This window comes from Podarcis bocagei, assembly GCF_964188305.1.
Source record: "Podarcis bocagei genome assembly, chromosome: 1".
NCBI lineage: Eukaryota > Metazoa > Chordata > Lepidosauria > Squamata > Lacertidae > Podarcis > Podarcis bocagei.
The window spans coordinates 64,766,631-64,790,848 of record NC_138125.1 but is presented as its reverse complement, the minus strand read 5'-3'; the positions used below and the strand labels follow the sequence as shown (position 1 = coordinate 64,790,848).

The window sequence follows — 24,218 nt, the reverse complement described above, 5'->3', positions numbered from 1 at the left end:
TAGTGCAATCTTAAGTACAGGAAGCTGGCGGGACAGACACCAGTTCAAGTTAAGTCAGCATCCCTGCAGTGAAATAATTTTGATCTACACATTTCTCAAAAAACCTTTCACAGATCAGTTACATGACCTGGCAAACCAGGTGAAATGTACACTGCCAAAAGGTTTTGTAAGTCTCTCCTTGTCCTGACCACAACTCTGAAACACTTGTATTGGGGAACTTACACTGGCATGTGCTCTGGTGGCTTAAGTTCCGTTGGCTGAGACCCACCTCAGCCAGACTGAGGGAGATACACAGTTGTATCCCTGGCGGAGTTGGGATGGGTGAGTTATGCTGGCGTAGCTGAGCCAAGACAGCTGAATCTTTTCCAAACTTGCTCATCCTGACAGGTCATGAGTTTGGATTGCACTGTTATTTATAATTGCATTGCATGTTCCAGGTTGGATCCATGACAATGATTCAAAACAAACACACATGAAAACAAGGCCCCACCATTTCCCACAGCTATCATACCATATGGCTCTCTCGCACAAGGGTCATTTGGCTACCTGCATCATTGTGCAAAATGGAGAGGCGTTTACCAGACACCACATACGTGCAGCATAAGCCTGAATACGGGACTCGTTGCTTCCTATCATCTTGCTTACTGAATGCAAATATGTTCACATAGTGTGGTTCCTTATGCACCTGCACACAAGTAGCATCAAGTCTCGGACAGCCCAAAAGTTTGCGTAAGTGCAAAAAAGGGAGGGGCACTGAGGAACCTAAGTGTGGAAGGGGGACACACCCAAAAGCAGAACAGAGAGTACTGAAAAAGTTTTGTATGGGCTGGCTGACTAGGACTGGGGGAATGGAAAAGGGGGGAACGTAATGGTGTGTGATAGAGGGCAAGGTTGGAAGCTGGCCAGGCCCCTGAGCATGCACACTCCATTTGCAACATTTTGCGGCACCCCATGCCTCTTCTACGGCTCCCTCTGTATATGGAGTGGATTTGTACCAGGGAAATGCCCATGGCTGCCTCAGCCCAGGCTCACCCATGGGAGGTTCCTATCTCCTCAGTAGCTTTTCTACAAGGTCTGTTGTACAAGGTTTTCCTCTACATGCAGGTCCCGATGCCCCCGAAAGAACCCAATAGTGGGGGTGGTGGGGGTTTCCACTGGTTCCCCCACCCCTTTCGCAGGAGTTAAGACTGCAAGCCCAGCTGCACTTTATTTGGGAATAGGTCCCCGCTGAATTCTGCAGGACTGGCCGCCGAGTTAACTTTCGGAGAGGACCGTGCTAGCAAGCAGTTGAGGAATAGGATCCTCCTCTCTCTCTCTCTCCCTCCCTCCCTCCCCCCACCGGCGACGAGGCCGAAAAGGAGGAGCCACCCATGAACTCTGCCCTAAAGCGCCTGCCAGAGGCGACGCAGCCACCTTCGGTCTCCCGAGCCACAGGCTGGGCTTTCCAAACAGCGCGCGCGAGCTGCGGCGTGTGGGAGGGCTCCTTACCTGCCTGACGCTACAGCTGGGCAAAGCCGGCCAACTGGGTCCTCCCACCGCCGCCGGCTTCGGCCGAGGCAGGGAAGGAACGGCGCAGGCAGGCAGGCAGGCAAGCAAGCCGCGGCAGAGGAGGCGAAGGTCAGTTCGCCGGCTCGCCCTCAAAGAGCAGCTGCAAAGGCGGTAGGCGGTGATTCAGTTGCGCGCGCGCGCACGCACCCCTTCTCGTTTGGGAAGGTATGCGCGCCAGAGAGAGAAACTCAAAGCGCAGGGCATGCCGGGATATATTTTTAGTGCTGCCCCCAAACCTGTTGCTTGGAAGGCGGTGCCGTCAGCAACGATAGAGTTAAAGATAGACACCCTTCGAGGCCGCATCCCGCGAGCCAGCAAAGCCCGCGGGCGACCGGCTGGAGGAATTGGAATCTCTCCGTTCCTTGAGAGGGCTTTTCAGCCCCGGGGCCGCATTGCCTTCTAAGCAACCTTCCTCGGGCCATATACCAGTGGTGGGTGGCGCCAGAGGCAAAATAAGAGAGTGGCAGGGTGGTGTAGTGGTTAGAGCATCGGATTAGGATCTGGGATCCCCACTAGGCCGTGGGGTGACCTTGAACCAGTCGCTGCCCCTCTGCTTAATCTGCCTGGCAGGGTTTGTTTGCGAAGATAAAATGGGGAAGGGGAAACCATGAGACCACCTTGAGCTCATTGGAGAAAGAGGTAGGATGTAAATGTAATAAATAAAGTAAAAGGGCCATTTTTATCTCTGTACAATAGACTGGTTTTACACCCACACCCTTCTGTTTCTGGACAAGCAAGAATCCATCCCGTTCAAGCACACAGGGAGAGGGGTGTGTGGAGAGCTAGATAGAGAGGCTTAGGATTTGGCCTTGGGAAGGTCCCCCCCCCCTTTTGTATAGCAAGAGACCTCATCTCATTCTGGGTGGCACTGAACAGGCCTGTGAATGTGGGGAGCATAAAATGATTGCAGGGAACAGCTGCCCTCTCACTTTCCCTCTGGAAAGGGAGAATTGGGTCTGCTGTAGTGCTCAGAGGCAAAGCACAGCTCACAACATGGAAGGCTGATACCCCCCCCCCCACTGCTATACTTCCCAGTAGCAGAGGCAACCTCTACAACTTTCTCTTGTTATGTCTTTATACCTGTATTCAGATTGCACCATATAGGATCTAAATTTCCAATGTAATTTCTATGTAGAATTTCAGAGCCTTCTAGGCTACTCACTCTAGCCCCCTGCTAGAGGAAGGTAATCCAGAACTAGAACAACCCCCACAGATGACCATCTACTCAGTTTGAAGATATGTAATGACAATAACCAATAAGATCCCTAGGTTCCATTGTTCAGTTGTTTTTCATGAAGAAGTTTCTCCTAGCATTCAGCCATAATCTAGCCTAAGTTCATATAGTAGAGCTATAGACGTGCAGCGCAAATCTCCAGTAGATGTCACAAAATTGGAAAGTGCAAAAACTTGTATTCTCTTTTTAACACAATACAGCCAAGATAAAGAAACTGGTAATTGCATGACTTTGCAATTCAATGTTCAGCTCTTGCAAATTCATAATTCATTGCTCCTCCGACGTACACTAGTTGATTTCACAGCCAATAAGACAAACTATTATGGCTTTGCATAAGTGCAGAATTAAGGAACAGCACACTGTGGAGTTGCAAGTAGTGAGATCAAGCTCCAAGTATCAACACCACCAAGTGTAAAGCCTATTCATCAGTGTTACACCAGAAATAACGTATGGAATATCTCCAGTGTTTTAATACTGTCAAGCCAACGTCTTTATCAAAGACTGCAACATTTTACTTGGATTTAAGAATGGGTAGTGTGATTGATGGAAACAGGAGCAGATGTAGTAGAGAACTTAAAAGACTGTTTTGTGAATTAGATTTTAACAGCCATTTTGGCAACAAGACTGGAAAATTAATTCATACTCAGTTTTGTTACGTATAGGAAATTAAATATTTGGGTTGGTAGCTCTATTCTATAAGACTCAGTGCTGTAATCTGTTCATAATATGTCTTAATTCTGTTCTGTAAGTCACATACAAAAAAAGGTAACTTTATAAAGAAAGTTGACTTTGCCTAAGTCATATATAGGTATAAAAGGTAAAAGACCCCTGGATGGTTAGGTCCAGTCAAAGGTGATTGTGGGGTGTGGTGCTCCCCTCGCTTCAGGCTGAGGGAGCCGGCATTTGTCCACAGACAGCTTTCTGGGTAATGTGACCAGCATGACTAAACCGCTTTTGGTGCAACAACACACGGCAGAAGCTAGAGCGCATGGAAATGCCGTTTACCTCCCCGCCACAGCGGTACATATTTTTCTATTTCCGTTGGTATGCTTTTAAACTGCTAGGTTGGTAAAAGCTGGAACAGAGCAACAGGTGCTCATCTCACCACGCGGATTTGAACTGCTGACCTTCTGATTGGCAAGCCCAAGAGGCTCAGTGGTTTAGACCACAGCACCACCCACTAATAATAATAATAATAATAATAATAATAATAATAATAATAATAATAATTTATTCATACCCCGCCCATCTGGCTGGGCTTCCCCAGCCACTCTGGGCAGCTTCCAAAAAAAATATTAAACTACTGTAATATATCAAACATTAAAAGCTTCCCTAAACAGGGCTGTCTTCAGATGTCTTCTAAAAGTCTGGTAGTTGTTGTTCTCTTTGACATCTGGTGGGAGGGCATTCCACAGGGAGGGTGCCACTACCGAGAAGGCCCTCTGCCTAGTTCCCTGTAACTTGGCTTCTCGCAGTGAGGGAACCACCAGAAGGCCCTCGGTGCTGGACCTCAGTGTCTGGGTAGAACGATGGGGGTGGAGACGCTCCTTCAGATATACTGGACCGAGGCCGTTTAGGGCTTTAAAGGTCAGCACCAACACTTTGAATTGTGCTCGGAAACGTACTGGGAGCCAATGTAGGTCTTTCAAGACTGGTGTTATATGGTCTCGGCAGCCGCTCCCAGTCACCAGTCTAGCTGCCGCATTCTGGATTAGTTGTAGTCACCTTCAAAGGTAGCCCCACGTAGAGCGCATTGCAGTAGTCCAAGTGGGAGATAACCAGAGCATGCACCACTCTGGCAAGGCAGTCCGCAGGCAGATAGGGTCTCAGCCTACGTACCAGATGGAGCTGGTAAACAGCTGCCCTGGGCACAGATTTGACCTGTGCCTCCATGGACAGCTGTGAGTCCAAAATGACTCCCAGGCTGCGCACCTGGTCCTTCAGGGGCACAGTTACCCCGTTCTGGACCAGGGAATCTTCCACACCTGCCTGCCTCCTGCCCCCCAAAAACAGTACTTCTGTCTTGTCAGGATTCAACCTCAATCTGTGAGCCGCCATCCATCCTCCAACCGCCTCTAGGCACTCACACAGGACCATCACCGCCTTCACTGGTTCTGATTTAAAGGAGAGGTAGAGCTGGGTATCATCCGCATACTGATGAACACCCAGCCCAAACCCCCTGATGATCTCTCCCAGCGGCTGCATATAGATGTTGAAAAGCATGGGGGAGAGGACAGAACCCTGAGGCACCCCACAAGTGAGAACCCAGGGATCTGAACACTCATCCCCCCCACCACTTTCTGAACACGGCCCAGGAGGAAGGAGCAGAACCACTGTATGACAGTGCCCCCAGCTCCCAGCCCCTCAAGATGGTCCAGAAGGATGTTATGGTTGATGGTATCAAACGCCGCTGAGAGATCCAGCAGAACTAGGAAATAGCTCTCACCTTTGTCCCTAGCCCGCCGGAGATCACCAACCAGTGTGACCAAGGCAGTTTCAGTCCCATGATGAGGCCTGAATGCCGACTGGATTTCCTCTAAGTCTATATGGCATCTAGTATAGATGGCAAAATGCATTGGAAAATGTGGGATAACACTTGCTTTGATGCAACATCATCTAACCTCCCCACAACCAAATCTGAATGAAAGCTCATTAAGTAGCCGGTGTCATCCAATCTAGCAAATAAACCGGAATGAATGCTCAGTAATCAGGTCATATGGAAGTGCCCTGCCTTTCTATATACCATGCTTCCTATAGCACACAGACTACACAAATTGTCTACTTATAGGGGTGGAGACAGTGATAATAAAACAGCAAGGAGAGATTTCAACCAATTCCAGTCTAATGAAGTATTGCCAGCATTTCATTTTAAATTCTCATGAAATACACTCTCAAATTGTAGTAATTAATTCTGAAAAAAATGAAAGAAAATATTTCAAAACGAATTGAGTGAGGATAGAAATCTTGGAGTTAAACATTACTGCAGCTGCAGATGTAATTCTGAAACAAATTTAAGTCAGCAGTGTTTGCTTGATTGATGCATCCTATGGAATGTATAATGGGTGTTGCATGAGATCCAAGTGGAAAAGAATCTTATCCAACTGAAATAAAGCACACTCCTTTCTAGATTACATAATAACTCAGCAAAACTATGACTCATTACCATTATCCTTCTATTTTCTGAATGCTTGTAAAATAGAACTTTAAAATAGAAATATCCAAAGTAATGTGTAATGAAAATCTGGAACTCGTTTCCTTTACAGTGCACTACGTGTTTTTGTTACTGTCACAATATCATTTTACAGAAAGGTTAATTTACTTATTCCATCCAGCCCCACGTTGGCCATCATAACAACCCAATCAAGCGGGAGTGCTTCAACATAAGGTTTTGTCCCATGTGCCTGCTACAGTTGCATGTAGCAACTATTTATTATATTTTTATACTGCTGTTTCTTCAGGGGTCTCAGGGCAGTGCACATGGCTTCTCCCCAGACCACCCTGTTGCATGCCATGTAGTAGTAGATTAAGCAGGGACATGGCCCTGCCATGACTGAGCAGGGATCTGAAAACAGTTCCCCCTAGTCCAGCATTCCCCAACCTTGTGTACCCCAGATGTTTTGGACTGCAACTGCCATTAGCCCCGGCTAGCATATGTTGAGTGGGACTGATGGGAGATGTAGTCCAAAGCATCCGGAGGGCACTAGGCTGGTGAGTACTGCTCTGGTCCCTATCTGACACTCTACATCACACTGGCTCTCATGACAACTTACCTGGCATTACTTGCCTCAGTTTCCCACTCACACATTTTCAAGCTGTGGAAATGATGAAAATTGCCACCTAGAAGCTGCAGCTGTATCTGGAGTTATGTGTCGCAGAGGAGCCTTAGACCATGTGACCTTTCCCATGGGAAAAATAAGTAGGCGATTAATGTTAATCATCTGCTACACAGGGCATTTCTTAAGAATGTGCTCTTGCATGGTCACAACTGGATGGAATTTACTGTGCCGGAAAGTTCTGCTTCTAAAGGAACAAGTGCCACCCTGCTGGGACACATTTAGAAGAAAAATGTTTCATATGAAGACTTGCATGGAAAAACCAACTTATGATAACTTGGCTTTGTAATCACACCTGAGTATTATCCACTAGTGATGCAACAGCTTTGGTAAAGCAGTCAGTTGCCATGGATGAGCAAAGGATTCATTTTGGAGCATGATTATTCTTACAGCTGACCTTTTTAGAACTATTCTGTGTATGATGGATCTTGAAACTTTGAAAACAAACAAAAATTGGTTAAGTATTAGGAAAGTACCATAAGATTATGTGATCTCTGAATTATGCAGTGATTTGGCTAATAGAGATAAAGAACTTGCTAAATTATGAGATATATGTATCCAATGGATCCAAACTACAAGAAAGAAGATTCCACCTAAACATTAGGAAGAACTTCCTGACAGTAAGAGCTGTTCGACAGTGGAATTTGCTGCCAAGGAGTGTGGTGGAGTCTCCTTCTTTGGAGGTCTTTAAGCAGAGGCTTGACAACCATATGTCAGGAGTGCTCTGATGGTGTTTCCTGCTTGGCAGGGTGTTGGACTCGATGGCCCTTGTGGTCTCTTCCAATTCTATGATTCTATGATTCTATGTAGGTGCTGTTTCTGTATAGCTCTATTCCACTTTCCCTGGCTTATGTAGGACTCATATGGGAGGAATCATGCCAAAGGCTCCCCTCAGCAATGCTAGGATGCTGGTGTGGTTCTTGCTCTGTGATCTTCCCCTTTCCAAGCAGTTTCTACATTCATGTGTTGTCACAGTAACATGGAATAGAATAAAAAATTAGTTCTTCAGGCACTTCCATGGCATGAGAATCAGATGAATAAGACAAGATTTGCAGGGAAGGTTTGCAGTATCCACAATCTAGCAAAGTGAAGCACATATCAATCAGCTCCACTGATTTCTCTCTACCTGAAATCAATGGAACAACGGTGCTTAACTTGCCCAGAATTAATGGTTTCCATATATGAAGCAGTCTTGAAAAACACTGTCTGGTCCACAGTTTTTGGAAACGGGGTATCTCCATGTTTCAAGAAATAAATTCAGCCCCAGTTTTCTTCTTTGGTTCAATAAAGATCAAAGTAGGGAAAGAGACTGAAGAAATAGTTTTCTTTAACTGTCTTCAGGCCCAGGCACATTTTTCCCTTTTGAAAAACACCAGACATTTCTGTCAAACTTTAAGAACAGCACTCTTGCTTCATTGTTCAAGATCATAGCTTCTATTTGTACAGACTAATAATCCTTCAGAGCTGCATGAAAATGTATGTATGTATGTTTGTATGTATTTAGTATGTTTGTTTTTTTAAAAAGTTCAAAATTAGATGTCATGGGAAGAGTTCTAAAAAACCCCCCCACCAGGAGTGACATTTAGGGGATGTTAAAATAAAGATAAGGTTCTCACATAAAACCCAGCATGAAAATACTTTACAGAGTTAATAAGATTCAGAATTTTGGTCCCCTTTTTACTGCCCAGTAAAAGATACATAATCTGTAGCACATGGTTTAGAACAAGTATCTACAATTTTTTCAGACCCATGACACACTTTTAACCCAGGCATGCATTTTGGGATCCATTTCTTAATCTTGTATCATATACTTGCATGGTAGTAGTGCTCCTGTTGTCACCCAACTTGGATTGGGCCATAGCCCACTGATCATAGCTGTCAACTTTTCCCTTTTCTTGGAAGGAATCCTATTCGGAAAAAGGCAATTTCCCTTAAAAATGGGGAAAAGTTGACAGCTATGCCACTGATCTACCAGTTGAAGACCAGTGGCTTACAACATATTTTACTATAACTATGTGGGGTGGGAGGGTAGCTAGCTAGCTAGATAAATAGATAGATACACACACACACACATATGTATATGTATAGATAGGTAAAGGTACCCCTGCCCGTACGGGCCAGTCGTGTCCGACTCTAGGGTTGTGCGCCCATCTCACTTAAGAGGCCGGGGGCCAGCGCTGTCCGAAGACACTTCCGGGTCACGTGGCCAGCGTGACGAAGCTGCTCTGGCGAGCCGGCACCAGCGCAGCACACGGAAACGCCGTTTACCTTCCCGCTATAAAGCGGTACCTATTTATCAACTTGCACTTAAGAGTGCTTTTGAACTGCTAGGTGGGCAGGAGCTGGGACCGAAAGACGGGAGCTCACCCCGCCGCGGGGATTCGAACTGCCGACCATACGATCGGCAAGCCCTAGGTGCTGAGGTTTTACCCACAGCGCCACCCGCGTATAGATACACACACATATATTTGCAGTTTAGCTTTCTAAGTAGCCACCTATTCCTTTCCAGACAGCCTTTCCAGGAATAGGAGTCCTTTCTAGACATCCAAGCATTTTTAAAAATGACAACAAGCATTTTTTAAAATGACAACAAGCATTTTTTAAAATGACAACAAGATTTCGTTGCATGTTAAATAACTAATCTGAAAAATAATCTGTTAAATAACTAATCTGAAGCTAGTAACAATTTTGATGGGTCATTAATTCATTAGGACATTGCCTGTATGGTTGAGTCAGCCTTCAATATGATTTCTTGCAGCACCTGATAAAACATTCCTGCTTGCTTTTGAGCATTCTGTTCATAAGCCTTTCTTTTAATATGAAAATGGCTAAGCCACAAAAAAGTTGAAGTTGAACTGCTTACTGGAAAAGAGTCTTTTCAGACCCCAGAATGACTTCAGTGACAATCCAATGCATGTTTTGCTTTTAAATATGCGGATAGAGTAATATGGAAATGCACCCTTATGTGGAGGAAAACTTGGGGAACCCAATGTGTTTTGTGTGGTATATGGATTTATGTGACAATAATGGGGAGCACGGAAGTAAGAGCTGGACCATAAAGAAGACTGATTGCTGAAGAATTGATGCTTTTGAATTATGGTGCTGGAGGAGACTTTTGAGAGTCCCATGGACTGCAAGAAGATCAAACCTATCCATTCTTAAGGAAATCAGCCCTGAGTGCTCACTAGAAGGACAGGTTGTCAAGCTGAGACTCCAATACTTTGGCCACCTCATGAGAAGAGAAGACGCCCTGGAAAAGACCCTGATGTTGGGAAAGATGGAGGGCACAAGGAGAAGGGGACGACAGAGGACGAGATGGTTGGATAGTGTTCTCGAAGGTACCAGCATGAGTTTGACCAAACTGCGGGAGGCAATGGAAGACAGGAGTGCCTGGTGTGCTGTGGTCCATGGGGTCACGAAGAGTCGGACACGACCAAATGACTAAACAACAACAAGAAAATGGGGAGCACTGAATCATTTGCAACTTCCATAAGGTCACCACCCCTGTCCTGACTTAAAAGTGAAATCCTGTGCCTTGATAGATACGATTGCTAAGGCTCTGAGGACACTCAGCCCCTGCTCCCCAACCTACCAACTGTAGAGCTGTGGCTGACTTGGTCATCCCATTACACAGGGTAGTCAGCAGGGAGAAAAATGAATCACCTAGATTTCCCAACAAACAAAGCATTCATCATGTTCCAACTGATGGCAAGGGGAAGTCCCTAAGCCTGCCTTGGCTGCCACCTTGAGCATAGCAAAATGTAAAAAGTGGTAGATGGATCGGGGCTCACATTTAAATCAAGCAGACTGATGAGGACTCAGATATAATATGAAATGATGAAAACTAGCTTTCACTATATCACAATATTTAAACAGGACGTGACACTTATTGTCAAAAGATGTTAAAGGTGATGTTTCTCCACCCCCCTTTTCTCGACTAGCATTTGAACCCATCTGCTTTTAAATGTTTTTTTTTAAAAAATAGCACCAATATTAAAGGTGCTGCCATCCTTGATGCCCAAATATTAAAAGACAACTTTGTTCTGTTTGCCAATGGACATTTTCATATGTGAAATTTAAAAACGTCCAACCAATTTGTCCTGTACGATTCTGCTTGATAGCATGAAGTCAAGCGCTGTAAACATCCCCAACTCTTTGTTTAGAACGTTCAAAGTGCTTTGTTCCTTTGAAAGGCTGGAAAGTGCCTGTTCACTCCTGAACAGTGAAAATAAACACAGCTGCAGTGCTCACGGCATTTGTTCCAGAGTACGTTCCACCGGAAAGAATGAGATTACCCCAGAGCAAGTGCCTAGGTCTTATGTTGGCACTGACATGGTTTTAAATGGACATCAGTTGTTTTAAAAACTTCTAAAACATGAACTTGGGGTTTTTGCCCACTTCCTTGTTGTGTATGTAACATAAGACGGAGGAGGCATTAGACAGAAATGTTCTTGGGGAAAGGCATTGGGAATTAAAGGTTGGCAACTTTCAACCATCCATTGTAGCTTGATCTGCAGACATTGGCAGCTGAGAAGCTCTCACTGCTTCACTTTCTGTAGATCAAGTTGCTAGGGCCTTCTTTTCTGGTGAGTTCACAACCTTTGTTGAGAAACAAATCCACTTTGAGTTTTATCAAATGTTGATGCTTGTGACTTTTTCATGCTGCTGATTTAAGAGGGCAAAGAGCTAATTTATTTTTCATTTCATGCACCTGTTCTTTTACAGTATGACATTTCTGTTGAACATTCATTCTGATTTGTTTGCACAAAGCTTACATGGAGGATAAATGATGTCTGTTTACTGAGCATGCATTCTGATTTGTTTGTACAGAGGTTATACAACTTCCTGGCGATTGACTATCTTAAGCTTTCAAGTGCATGTTCCCATCAATTTCCTTACTGCAAAATTTCCCATGTTTTTAAAGTGTGTTCCTTGCACAAAAGTACATGAGCACTTTAATCCAGTTTCATTGAGGAAGCCTAAATTTGTCCATATTTGATTGACAACCTCCCACAAAAGTTTGGAAGTGGTCTGAATGACAAGGACAGGAAAATTACCAATATGACATTTTCTTTGGAAGGTTAATTCACAATCTGCCATCATAATTATATCGAGCTCTTTCCTAACTACATGTCACAGTTAGATATATTTACTGCTTCCCATTGAAGTCATTGGCATTTCCAAGAAGGTATTTGAGAGTGTGAAATTCTCTAACCTATAATTCACCTTACTGTGTCATTTTAATGGTAGCAACTGCCAAGTATGGTATCTCTACATCTCCCTTTTCTATTCTGTGTAAACTTGAAAAGATTATAGACCATGATCCTAATATCAATATGATCTAACAATGGAATGGCACTATGATCAGGTTAGCTTGGAAGCATCTCAGAGTGCCATTTTATATGGGAGATGCTGAATGTGTGCCTTTGGCATAGGAGGAAAGGGTTAAATAATAATAATAATAATAATAATAATAATAATAATAATAATAATAATAATAATATATTATTTATACCCCGCCCATCTGGCTGGGTTTCCCCAGCCACTCTGGGCGGCTTCCAAAAGAATATTAAAATACTATGATACATCAAACATTAAAAGCTTCCCTAAAGAGGGCTGCCTTCAGATGTCTTCTAAAAGTCTGGTAGTTGTTGTTCTCTTTGACATCTGGTGGGAGGGCGTTCCACAGGGAGGGCGCCACTACCGAGAAGGCCCTCTGCCTGGTTCCCTGTAACTTGGCTTCTCGCAGTGAGGGAACCGCCAGAAGGCCCTCGGTGCTGGACCTCAGTGTCCGGGTAGAACGATGGAGGTGGAGACGCTCCTTCAGGTATACTGGACCGAGGCCATTTAGGGCTTTAAAGGTCAGCACCAACACTTTGAATTGTGCTCGGAAACGTACTGGGAGCCAATGTAGGTCTTTCAAGACCGGTGTTATATGGTCTCGGCGGCCGTTCCCAGTCACCAGTCTGGCTGCTGCATTCTGGATTAGTTGTAGTTTCCGGGTCACCTTCAAAGGTAGCCCCACGTAGAGCGCATTGCAGTAGTCCAAACGGGAGATAACCAGAGCATGCACCACTCTGGCGAGGCAGTCCGCGGGCAGATAGGGTCTCAGCCTACGTACCAGATGGAGCTGGTACACAGCTGCCCTGGACACGGATTTAACCTGTGCCTCCATGGACAGCTGTGAGTCCAAAATGACTCCCAGGCTGCGCACCTGGTCCTTCAGGGGCACGGTTACCCCATTCAGGACCAGGGAATCCCCCACACCTGCCCGCCTCCTGTCCCCCAAAAACAGTACTTCTGTCTTGTCAGGATTCAACCTCAATCTGTTAGCCACCATCCAACCTCCAACCGCCTCCAGGCACTCACACAGGACCTTCACCGCCTTCACTGGTTCTGATTTGAAAGAAAGGTAGAGCTGGGTATCATCTGCATATTGATGAATACCCAGCCCAAACCCCCTGATGATCTCTCCCAGCGGCTGCATGTAGATGTTGAAAAGCATGGGGGAGAGGACAGAACCCTGAGGCACCCCACAAGTGAGAGCCCAGGGGTCTGAACACTCATCCCCCACCACCACTTTCTGAACACGGCCCAGGAGGAAGGAGCGGAACCACTGTATGACAGTGCCCCCAGCTCCCAGCCCCTCAAGACGGTCCAGAAGGATGTTATGGTCGATGGTATCAAATGCCGCTGAGAGATCCAGCAGAACTAGGAAACAGCTCTCACCTTTGTCCCTAGCCCGCCGGAGATCATCAACCAGTGCGACCAAGGCAGTCCCGTGATGAGGCCTGAATCCCGATTGGAAGGGATCCAAATGGTCCGCTTCTTCCAGGCGTGCCTGGAGTTGTTCAGCAACCACTCGCTCAATCACCTTGCCCAAGAATGGAAGATTTGAGACTGGGCGATAGTTGGCCATCGTGGCCACATCTAAAGATGGTTTTTTTAAGAAGCGGTTTAATAACTGCCTCTTTCAGCGGGTCTGGGAAGGCTCCCTCACGGAGGGAAGCATTCACCACCCCACGAAGCCCATCGCCCAGCCCTTCCCGGCTAGCTTTTATAAGCCAGGATGGGCAAGGATCAAGGAGACAGGTGGTTGGTTTCACTCATCCAAGCAGCCTGTCCACATCCTCGGAGGTAAGTAGGCTGCAGAATATTGGGTTTAACTCCTATCAAGCAGCAATTTGCTAGAGAGGATTCACATAGAGGACCATCTTCTTGCTGTATCAAAGCTAGCCCAGCTTCCAGCATAGTTAAGCCAAAAATGGTGGTCACTATTGGAATGGAAGGGTTAAACATGCACTTAAATTTCTCCCAAACATACATAGGTTTTAAGTGTGCTTGACTTTGGCTGAATCATATCAGGGGTTTCTGTAGGATTTGAATAAACTTTGGTTTTTTAAAGAAACCATTGGATGGATTCAAGCCAAGAGTTCAACATTATTTTCTTTAAATAGAATTTACAAGTTACATTTTGGCCAGAGTCCTGACACTTAAGTAAATTGACACTCATGTTTTACCACTGTTTTTCAGGAAGCTGAAAGAAAAAAGTTCATGCTCTGAGCTCTGAACTTTAAAAAAAAGAAGTCTGATAGTTTTATAACCAAAGGAATGGCAAAATTCATTATCATTGTAACAGAACTGTAAATGTTTGTAATCAATCAATTTTATTACAGTATACTATTATTGCAGAAGGATTAGCCAAAGGAGGCAAAGTGTAAATGGAATGCTGTACTCTAATTATAAGTGTCAGCAGAAAACTTTCAAGTGCACTTTGTCCTGGTACTCATCTTCCAAAACAAAATGTTGACTTTTGAGACAAGGTGCTCATCAGTGAACACAAATGTAGGTGGAACAGTGCTGTCTGGCAATACAGTGGTGCCTCGGGTTACATACACTTCAGGTTACATACGCTTCAGGTTACAGACTCCGCTAACCCAGAAATAGTGCTTCAGGTTAAGAACTTTGCTTCAGGATAAGAACAGAAATCGTGGTCCGGTGGTGCGGCGGCAGCAGGAGGCCCCATTAGCTAAAGTGGTGCTTCAGGTTAAGAACAGTTTCAGATTAAGAACAGACCTCCAGAACGAATTAAGTACTTAACCCGAGGTACCACTGTACCATCATGTCCTACTGAAACAAAGAAAACAGTAGTCATGACAAATCTAAAGTTTGAGAGGTTATATCATAGGGAAAAAAGGAACTCTGGACAGTTAAGTCCAATCAAAGGCGACTATGGGGTGCGGCGCTCATCTCACTTCAGGCCGAGGCAGCCGGCATCCGTCTGCAGACAACTTTCCAGGTCATGTGACCAGCATGACTAAGCCGCTTCTGGTGCAACTGGACACAGTGATGAGTACCAGAGTGCACGGAAATGCCGTTTACCTTCCCATGGCAGTGGTACCTATTTATTTACTTGTGTTGGTATGCTTTCGAACTGCTAGGTTGGCAGAAGCTGGGTTAGAGCAACGAGAGCTAGTGTTACTCCACACTTTCCAATTCATTTTACCATCATTTTCATTACCACAAATGATGGGTTGGGAGCAGTGGGTTTGTTTGCACTAGAGCACCAAATCAACTTTAATTTTGCAATCTGAATTTGCTGGGATGTAGTTGAATCCCAGCGCCAAAATACTGAGTCTGGAAGTGGCCTATATTTTTAAAGCACTACTTTATAAAAAAACTTTTTGGCTTGGAAACTTTTACATTCAAATTCAATTAAATCTTATGTTAAATGAAAGAAACCCCTTGATAGGTTGCTGCTCAGATTTTTGCAGTGCTGTCAAAGGGGCAAAGGAAACTTCTAGAATGACATGATTAAAATGCCCTCCAAAACAGGACTTCAACATGTTTCTTTAAATATTTATTAGAACCATACAAAGACAGTATTCCTTCTTAAATGTAGCTCATATTAACTTCGATTCTGAATTAAATAGAACAGTTGAAATTAAAATCAAATCAAAACCAATTCCCCACCATGCTCTTTTGCTATTGTCTAGGGGCACAAATAATTTTTTTTTTAAAAAAAAAAAGCTAGCAAAAGTATGGCAATATGAAAGTTACTGGTGTATTAGAACAAAAAAACTTAACCAGGTTTAGGCTGCAATACTAAGCATGCTTACATAACAGTCTCACAAGGAAATACGTTTAAAAGGAGGAGGAGAAATATATTTAGGAGCTGATGTTGTTATAAAAGAAGAAATAAGATTATGGAATAAAAAGAAATGTGTCCTTACACTGTGAACAGAACAATGGGAGAAATAATCCTTATTCAGCTGGTCACACACATAGATAATTGCAGGCTCCAGCTTCTGCATGCGTTTCACATGGCATTTGTGGGTACTGGTGGTTTACAGCAGGGTGGGGAATTTTTTTCAGCCCAGGGGACACACTGCCTTCTGGGCAACCTTCCATGCGCCATGTGCCAGTGGTGGGTGGCGGCAAGATGAAAGTGGGTGGTGCCTGCGCATGCCCTTCTCCACCCAGACAAGCAAGAGGCATTATTGGAGCTCAAGGGCAACCCGCCCCCCCAGCCAAGTGAAAACACTGGGGGTCAGAAAGGGGTAGGGTCTGGGGAGAGTTCCATAGATAGAAAGTCCTTGAGGGCCACATTTGGCCCCCATGGGTGTTTCCTCATTACTGGTTTGCAGGTGACCATAAAAATGTCCTGGTTTTTTATTACAAAAGAAAGAAAAATCACAGCTTTTAGTTTGAGCTACAAACTGCTTGTTCTGGAATAATCTCAGCAAAATGCTGTTTGCATTCCAGGAATACAACTAAAGTTGCACAATTAAGCTGATTAAGCCCAACAGACCAACTATATGGACGAACGCAGTCCAATTTAACTGCAGCCTACTTCACGCTATGACAAGATGTATAAATTATAAGCGCACATACCATGGATCTTATGTCTTATGTAAGTGTGCACAGGACTGCAACCCATGCCAATTTCACATGCTGGTTGAAGTGAGCTATGGGCCATGCCCATATCGGAATGAATGAGAAAACAAAAGGTAAACCAGGGCAAAATGTGTGACCTCAGTGTGGATTTAAGACTCCTTGTTTTATCCACATTTGGCTGTTGAATTTGTATTTAGGGGTGTGTTTTTTTAGGGGGGCAGTTTCTGGTTGAAAACAGCAATAGAAAGTCCAAATAAGAATACATTATTAAAGATACACAATGGAATACAAAATAGTTGTTAAATATTAGAATGCTTAACTTAATATGTCAAGATTTCATGTATATTTGTTGCATACCATTTACAATGTATACTTTCAAGAAATAGTAAATTTAATAAATACCACCCTGAAAAGCAAACTCTTATTAAAGGGTGTCTCATACCTCTCTAGGGTACCAGTGGAAATGAAGCTGAAGTAGGCCTGCTTCTGGATAACCCAGTATTATAGTATTTTTTCTCACTATGTGATTTCTTACTGCTTTGTCACATTGTTGAGGACACATAGTCAGTTTCTCACTAATGCAAGCATAGGTAAGAATAGTCAAATGGTTGACTATAAGGGTTGGCCCTTATAGATTGTTATTCAATCAAGCGGGAGCACAGTGTGACCAGTGGTGCTGGTTTACACATAATGAACATGGTATGGGGCAAGCCATTGCTGGACCACTCATGCCTGCAAATTCACAAGCAATCCTTCAAGAGTCACTAGTGAAATCACAACATGTTTCAGAACTAGATGACTGATTAATTAGTTGACTTGACAATGACAGAAAGAAAGCCAGCTAGCTTCTGATATAAGGGTTATATTAATGGGACTTAACTTCCAGGTTAAGTGGGTGGCAGTGCAATCCTAGGGAAATGCCCTTGTACTTCTAAGCTGACATGTAAATAAATATATATAGAATTAATGGCTAACCTGAAAAGGTACTTCCAATACTTGATATTTAATGCAGCGATCTTAAAAGAGCAGAATCAGGAAAGGGCTAGTATTATGCAAGGTACTAGGAAAAGGAATAGGTGAAGGAATGAACCATGCGCTGAGAGCACTGAGATGTGCTTGGTAAAGAATCCTGTGGCCTTTACAGCATCAAGCCTATGCATGTTTATTCAGAAGCAAGTCCCACTGAGTCCAATGGGGCTTACTTCCAAGTAAGTATGCACAGAACCCACAGCCTAAGTTTTCTTGTAGAGAGATGCAGGTAATGAAATAGCTGGAAGACTGGAATAATTTTGGAAGGGTAAGAGTGTCTGCAAATTCAGCAATAATTGCCATCAAGCATGTGTTATATTCAGTACTATGAAAGTACAGAAGATGGAGGGTAGTATTTTAGTATCTGAACAGATGTCTTAGGAATGCCTTTTATTCCAGACAAAACAGCCCCCTTGTACACAATACATCCAGTTATTTCCAAATACCTCAGCTCTGCAGAACTGTGTCACAGGCACTGCAATTGCAGAGCACCTCTTATTGTTTAACATGGCAAGTGAAATCCCTACAGTGCGAGCAATTAGGAAACAGAACAGCTAGAGGAAAGAAGTGTGGTGATAGTGATGATGTAGCAGCAAGGGGAAAGGATTTGCAGCAATGGAAAAGACTATTGCTACTTGGAGTCAAATTACTGTTGGGAATTCATATATCCCAGGTGGCTACACATTGAAATAGAAAGAAAGTCTTCTTCTGCCCTGCTGGCTCCAGGAGCCTTACTCTCATCCACTGAAAGCCTGAGGAATTAGATTCTTATTGTTTACCTGCACAGTACCTGAAATTCCTAGTGCAAAAGAAGAGTCAGCAGGATTTGTCACCTTCTTTTAGAGTGGAAATCTGACTACCTCCGTTCCATTTTATTCTTAAAGGTTACTTGGAAGCGTTCCACTATCTTTTTTCCAAAGGGTACAGAATTACCTGTTCTGAGCTTGGAGTAATATTGCCAGAAAGCCCTATTTTGGTTTTAAGGACTGCTCCTTAGTATGGAGCACTGCCATTCCACATAAGAGAAGAAATGTTTTTTTGAAATGTTACAGCTCCACTAGAAAACCACTCTGCGGACACCATAGCAATTACTTTTTATATTTAGATCTGGCAAGTTCGAACTCTCGATGAAGGGAAGGATGGCTCAGATTCCAATCTCTCACTGTTGCTGGCATTCCAGCTGGGCTGTCTCCCAGTGGGCAGGAAATTTACATCCTGGAGGGAGCCAAACTAGACTCAACAGTAGCTTCCAACTATGCTAAATCCTTTTACAGAATTTAAAACAATTCTTGCACAAAAGGAAAGAGGAGGAAAAGGATGGGAGTCACTGCTTCAAGTTTGGCAGAGTTTTTCAGGCAGGCCCTAGGGTTTCGTATCTTAAAGACTGTCACTTGTATTTAAAAGTGCCTAAGGCACAAATCCACATTTGATAGAACAAAACCCTTGATATCAGAATGTTCACAGCTCCAGCTCACCTAATTTTGCAAGTTTAGAGGAATGTAATCAGAAGTACACTAAGCACAGTTGTGTATTCTGCACTGAGTAAAGGTAGCACAGGGGACATGATGGCGGCATGGGAGAGATGAGATGATAAAACTGTTACTGTAGGTATTCTCCATACTCTATGACTGGGATAAGTGTTAAATATGATAACAAGGTGGGAATTTCCTCCTCAACGGGTGAAGATAACCCCATAATTTTTTTTAAGAGAGAAAAGGCTATATTCTTGCAGTCTTGTGTGATATGGATGAACACCACACCCTTGTACTTTGCCAAATAAATAGTTTCCACATTCTGGCTCCATACAACCTCTAATGAGTATTTGAATTCCTGTTTTCCCCAACACACACTGAAAGGATGGGAAAGTTATTCTCTTACTTCTCTTGAGGCCTCATACAAAAGTTTGCAGCTACCTCTCTGGAAATGTTTACAAAAGATCACACCCTTCTGCTCCCGATTATGGAACCTAAAATAACTCCTTGATTTCATACTCAGAATCACTAATCAAGATTTAAAAAAACCTCCATGTCCGCTATCATCTGTGAAAGAGTGGAATGAAACTTCTCTTTAGCTATCCTTAATTAAGTCTGACAGGCTTACAGAAGGGGGTAAGGAGCAACAAATTCCCCAGTCGGCCAGAGAATATGAGGATTGCAACATGATTTAACAACTATAAGTTGACAGACAATTAAGACTTATGACCTGGGGTGACCCTTGCAATAGTCTTGGACAGGTCACTCAGCTTCATCTCTTCCAATATAAAAGGGGCAAACAGTGGTCTACCTCACAGGTTTGTTGTGAAAACACAACCCATGAACAACTGGCTGCAGTTGGGAGGAAGCTGAGAGCAAGGTCCAAAAGCTATTAGCAAGTCATTATCTTTTGGCCTCAGCGACTTATTTCCCTGGGTTACTGACCACAACTGGTTTCAGAGTGCCTAACTCTGCTGAATTGGGACTGATTGCAAAGTTTTCCCGTATGTCCAGGACTATCTAATAATATAAATACTAGTAAGACTCGTGGGATAGCTGTGCAACCCAGTTATCCACAACTGAGCTACTCTTGGTTGTGCAGTAGTGCAGGCTTCAAAAGCTGCTGACAAGTCACACTCCAGCCTCCATATCCACATCTGGAAAATGCATGCATAAGTAATCCACCAATGGGGTTTTTTTAGTCAGCAAGGCTGCAGTTTGATATATGCCTTCATGGGAGCATGGCTGGCTGGACTCAACAGATCTTATTTCCAAGCAGGCAGGTATAGACTGCCCTGTTAATTACTTGCACCTCCCTTTTACACATAACCCTCAAAGCAGAGGATGAACACAACACAACCAGCTTGTAAGCCAACCTCTCCCCCACCCACAGGATCTATGTGCATTCAACAGCTGCGTGACAGGCAGAAACCCAACAGGTGCAGTTCTTTTAACACAGAGATGTAACAGTCACCTGTTGAGTTTCTGCAAGTGAGAAAGTTGGGAAAGGCACAGGAGCCTGTAAGCATCATCATCATCATCATCATCATCATCATCATCATTATTAAAAAAGCAAAACAAAACAAGCAGTGGCGTAGCGTGGGTTGTCAGCACCCGGGGCAAGGCAAGTAATTTGCGCCCCCTAACCCGTGGATTTGCGCCCCCTACCCTTAACCCCCAGATGTTGCGCCCGGTGCGGCCGGCCCCCCCCTGCACCCCCCACGCTACGCCACTGGAAACAAGTGTTCCAGGCCATTTGGGTGCCTAAGGCAGAAATGGCACCCTCGGTGGTGGCAAATAAAATAAGACAGCCCAATTAATTGCCAGCTTACTGTCCTTTAATATAGCCCCACAAAAACCTGTCCCCTGAGGAGAACCGCCGCCTCCCGGGTTCCTTTGCACTTTCAAAGTGCTACGCGGGAAGGATTATATGACTGACAAATCACAGCCGCTGTTTCCAATAGCAGGAGGGAAGGCGCGCAAATTACGCGCGCGGAGGGTTTCCGCGCCTTGGGGAGCTGTTGTGGGGCGGCGAAAGGTCCCAAGTGGAGGCGCCGTCGGCGTCCTCCTCAGCCTTTGAGGTACTCGGTCTTGAGGCGGCTGAGGCGCGTGCCGTGGCTGCGCACGGTGAGCGCGAGCAGCTCGTACTTGTCCCGGAGGCCCGCCGAGACGGCCAGCGTGTCCTTGAGGAGGGCGCGCGCGTGCACGAGCATGCCGGCGAAGTCCTCGCTGAGGCGGCTCCCCTCGCGGCTCTCGTGCTCCTGGCCCTGCCGGAACTTGTTTTCCAGCTCGCCCAGGGACTTGTCCGAGTTGGCGTAGGCGTCGCCGATCTGCGTGGCCTCGCGGCGCAGGTACTTGCCGTAGCTCTCCTCGCCGTCCAGGTCGTACGAGATGCTCTTGCGGATGCCCTCGAGCACCCGCGCCGCGTCCTCCACCTGCCGGCCCAGGACGGTGAGCTCCTCGCGCAGGGTCAGGCCGGGGGCCGCCGCCGCCCGCTGCTCCTCCTCGGCCGCCCAGCAGCGCCGCCGCTCGCTCACCCTGAAGAGCAGCTGGCACTTCTCCGGGTCGTCGTTCTCCTCGTAGTCGCCGTCGGGCACGAAGTAGTGGTGCAGCGTCCCGTTGGACATCTCCGGGTACAGCGGCCCGTCGAAGTAGCCGCGGCACACGATGCCCAAGCAGCCCAGCAGCCCCACCAGGCGAAGCCCCAGGGGCAGCCCCATCCCGGCCAAGGGGAGAGGCGGAGAAGCGGCTCCCCGACGGCGGGCGAAGGCAGACGGCGGCGGCGGAGCGCGGAAGATCAAGTCCTCTCGCCCTCCGCGCGGGGCTTCATTGGGGCTCGCGGTTGGGCTTCTCCTGAAAAAGATCTCTCTCGAGTCCCCCACAAGATCGTCTCTAGTCCTGTAGGTGGGGAGCTGTGTGCGCGGGGAGAGAGCGAGCGAGCGAGCCCTAGGGAGGAGTTGCTTTTTATTTCTTTCCCTCCAAGTTCCCCATGCACCTCCAGCACGTTTTTCCTCCTCCCTCCACTCTGCCTTCCAAGTGAAGAAACGTGCGAGCAAAAGCAGACAGAGAGAGAGAGAGATTCTAAGCTAGACCTGCCTGAAGCCGCTTGGTTTGCTACCCTATTGCTGCTGCATCTGGATTGGTGGTGGTAACGCGGGATCTTGGCTTTTGGCCGTAGGATCTTTCTCTCTCCCCCTCCCTCTCAAATTACAACCACCGGTCCCGTCACTTCTGCAAAAGTCCAAACGCCAAGTTTGGAAGGAAGCCTTTAGACCTCGGTGCCATTGTTAAAGCTACAGTGTCATCCCTTGTGGAAAGCTGGACTGGGGGGGGGGGGAGAGAGCGGTGGGAGAAATAAAGGGGTGAGGGGAGATCCCCAATTAGTTACTCTTGAAGAAGGTGAAATGCATGCCAGGCACAGCTAAAGTCTGGGAGAATGGCAGCAAGATTTCCAGCAGAAATCCCAAGCAAGCCCTGTCAACTTATTTTGAAGACAAGCATCTGCAGAAACGGCAGTGTTTTGGGATGCTTGCACTAGGGTTGGGTACTGAGCACTTTGTAATGTCTTGCGCCATGCACACGCCACACCACGACTGCAACCCCTTTGAGGGGAGGAGGGGTTTGTGATGTCATGAAATTGAATGAAGCAATTGCCACATGGTTCTAGATCAACGTGACAGCTGTTTGTGTGACTAGGTCTCACCTGAGCCCCGCTTTTTCAAGTTTTTAATTAAAAATTAACCCTGGCCCAGGGTTTCCTTTGAAGGCACACATGGCCACCACCTTGCTGAAGCTAAGCACACACAGGTCTTTTTATTTTGCCAATATAGCTGGAAGAAAGATGTAAAAACACCACTAACTGACATTAACAATAACCGTACTCCATCAATCCTAACTTCAGCATATGGGATAATATGTGCAGTAGGTATTTCAACAAAGATCAGCAATTAGGAAAGGGCAGTGTGAGATCTTCAGACTACTGAGTAGTAGATGCTGAGTTCTTGTCCTTCCTTGCAGGATCTACATTTATTGTCCATCTGTTAGTTCCCACATCATGGGAAGATAATTTAAGTGTGTGAACAACTGCAAAAATATAAATGATTTCTCCAAAACATAGCTCACACAAACAATAATTTCTGACCAGAAAGCTGGCACCACAGGACATGCCCACATCATGTGCCTCAAAGAGGTGTTTTTAGCATTACACTGCCAGCATCAATATAACCAGCTCCCTCCTATAAAGGCACTGTGGAGTCCAAAATACCCAGAGCATCATTTTTGTTGACTCAACCTTGATTTTAAATCTAAAGATGGTAAAGCAACTTCCCATGGACTGAGCTGAATGAAACATTCATTAAGTTCCTGAGCATCCAATTCAATAAACATTTATAAACAACTAATATGACTTCAGCTTTCTGCAAAGATTTAATTGTTTTTTCAAGCAATGTAGGGAACATTGAGGCACACAAAGCTGATGATCCATAAATAGATGCTAAAAGGTATTGCAGTTGAAGAAGATACAGTGCTGGCACTCAGCACTAGCTGGTAAGTGGTATCTGGACCACAAAATGAAAAATGACAAAAATTCTCCATCTGATCCTCATGAATATATCCTACTATCAACCCACTTTTTCCACAATAAGGACTTTGTCTCTATTTTCATAGTGTGCTGCTTTGCACTCCATAATGGAAGAAAAGTCAGGTATATGTTTAAGAAAATATGTACAGTGGTACCTCGCAAGACGAATGCCTCGCAAGATGAAAAACGCGCAAGACGAAAGAGTTTTCCGTTTTTTTAGTCGTTCCGCAAGATGAATTTCCCTATGGACTTGCTTCGCAAGACGAAACTATACATGAAATAAGTAAAATAAGGCAGTAAGTATACATAGCTTGAAAGATCTTAATTTGTAGGTAGACTGTCATGAGAAAGTTTGGCACAAGTTGCTCGATCTAAACAGTTTGTGTTGCAGGGTTGGGAAGCTGCCATCTATACGCAACCAAATGGGTTTTAGGGTTTTAAGCTTGACCCCATTGGCTCTAGAATAACCCTAAATCATACACCCATTGATATGTCCATGGATTTCAGTGGATCTACTCTTTTAGGTAGAATGTCACCCAATTATTTAATGCATTAACTTAGGTTATTGTTGTTGTTGTTTAGTCGTGTCCGACTCTTCGTGACCCCATGGACCAGAGCATGCCAGG

At 45.1% G+C, this 24,218-nt stretch overlaps 2 protein-coding genes and 3 long non-coding RNA genes across 7 annotated transcripts in view; 2 read left to right on the top strand and 3 right to left on the bottom strand.

Moving 5' to 3' along the window:
- Positions 1-6,760, bottom strand: part of BBOX1 (gamma-butyrobetaine hydroxylase 1) — a 41,120-nt gene extending 34,360 nt beyond the window's left edge. The window contains exon 1 of one of the 2 annotated variants that reach the window (XM_081165508.1): positions 6,553-6,760. The gene's annotated coding sequence lies outside the window, so the exon portion shown is untranslated. Of the gene's footprint in view, positions 1-1,488; positions 1,633-6,552 lie in introns of those variants that run through there. The other variant, XM_081165507.1, reaches the window with a different exon arrangement.
- On the top strand, positions 1,527-20,557 carry LOC308571578. 2 transcript variants are annotated; one of them, XR_014001534.1, is made up of 2 exons: positions 1,527-1,617; positions 20,216-20,557. It is a non-coding gene; the product is annotated as an uncharacterized lncRNA (long non-coding RNA). The 2 variants fall into 2 exon arrangements; XR_014001535.1 differs by having other exon boundaries at positions 1,577-1,659.
- Positions 14,264-17,374, bottom strand: LOC308571635. The gene is made up of 2 exons (XR_014001559.1): positions 16,506-17,374; positions 14,264-14,497 (listed from the first exon to the last, which is right to left on the bottom strand). It is a non-coding gene; the product is annotated as an uncharacterized lncRNA (long non-coding RNA).
- On the top strand, positions 14,400-15,741 carry LOC308571814. The gene is made up of 2 exons (XR_014001594.1): positions 14,400-14,477; positions 14,722-15,741. It is a non-coding gene; the product is annotated as an uncharacterized lncRNA (long non-coding RNA).
- Positions 20,558-20,829: 272 nt separating the features above from the next.
- On the bottom strand, positions 20,830-23,616 carry FIBIN (fin bud initiation factor homolog). The gene has a single exon (XM_081189567.1). The coding sequence runs from the start codon at positions 21,731-21,733 to the stop codon at positions 21,083-21,085; it is 651 nt and encodes a 216-aa protein (XP_081045693.1). The 5' UTR covers positions 21,734-23,616; the 3' UTR covers positions 20,830-21,082.
- Positions 23,617-24,218: the final 602 nt, after the last annotated feature.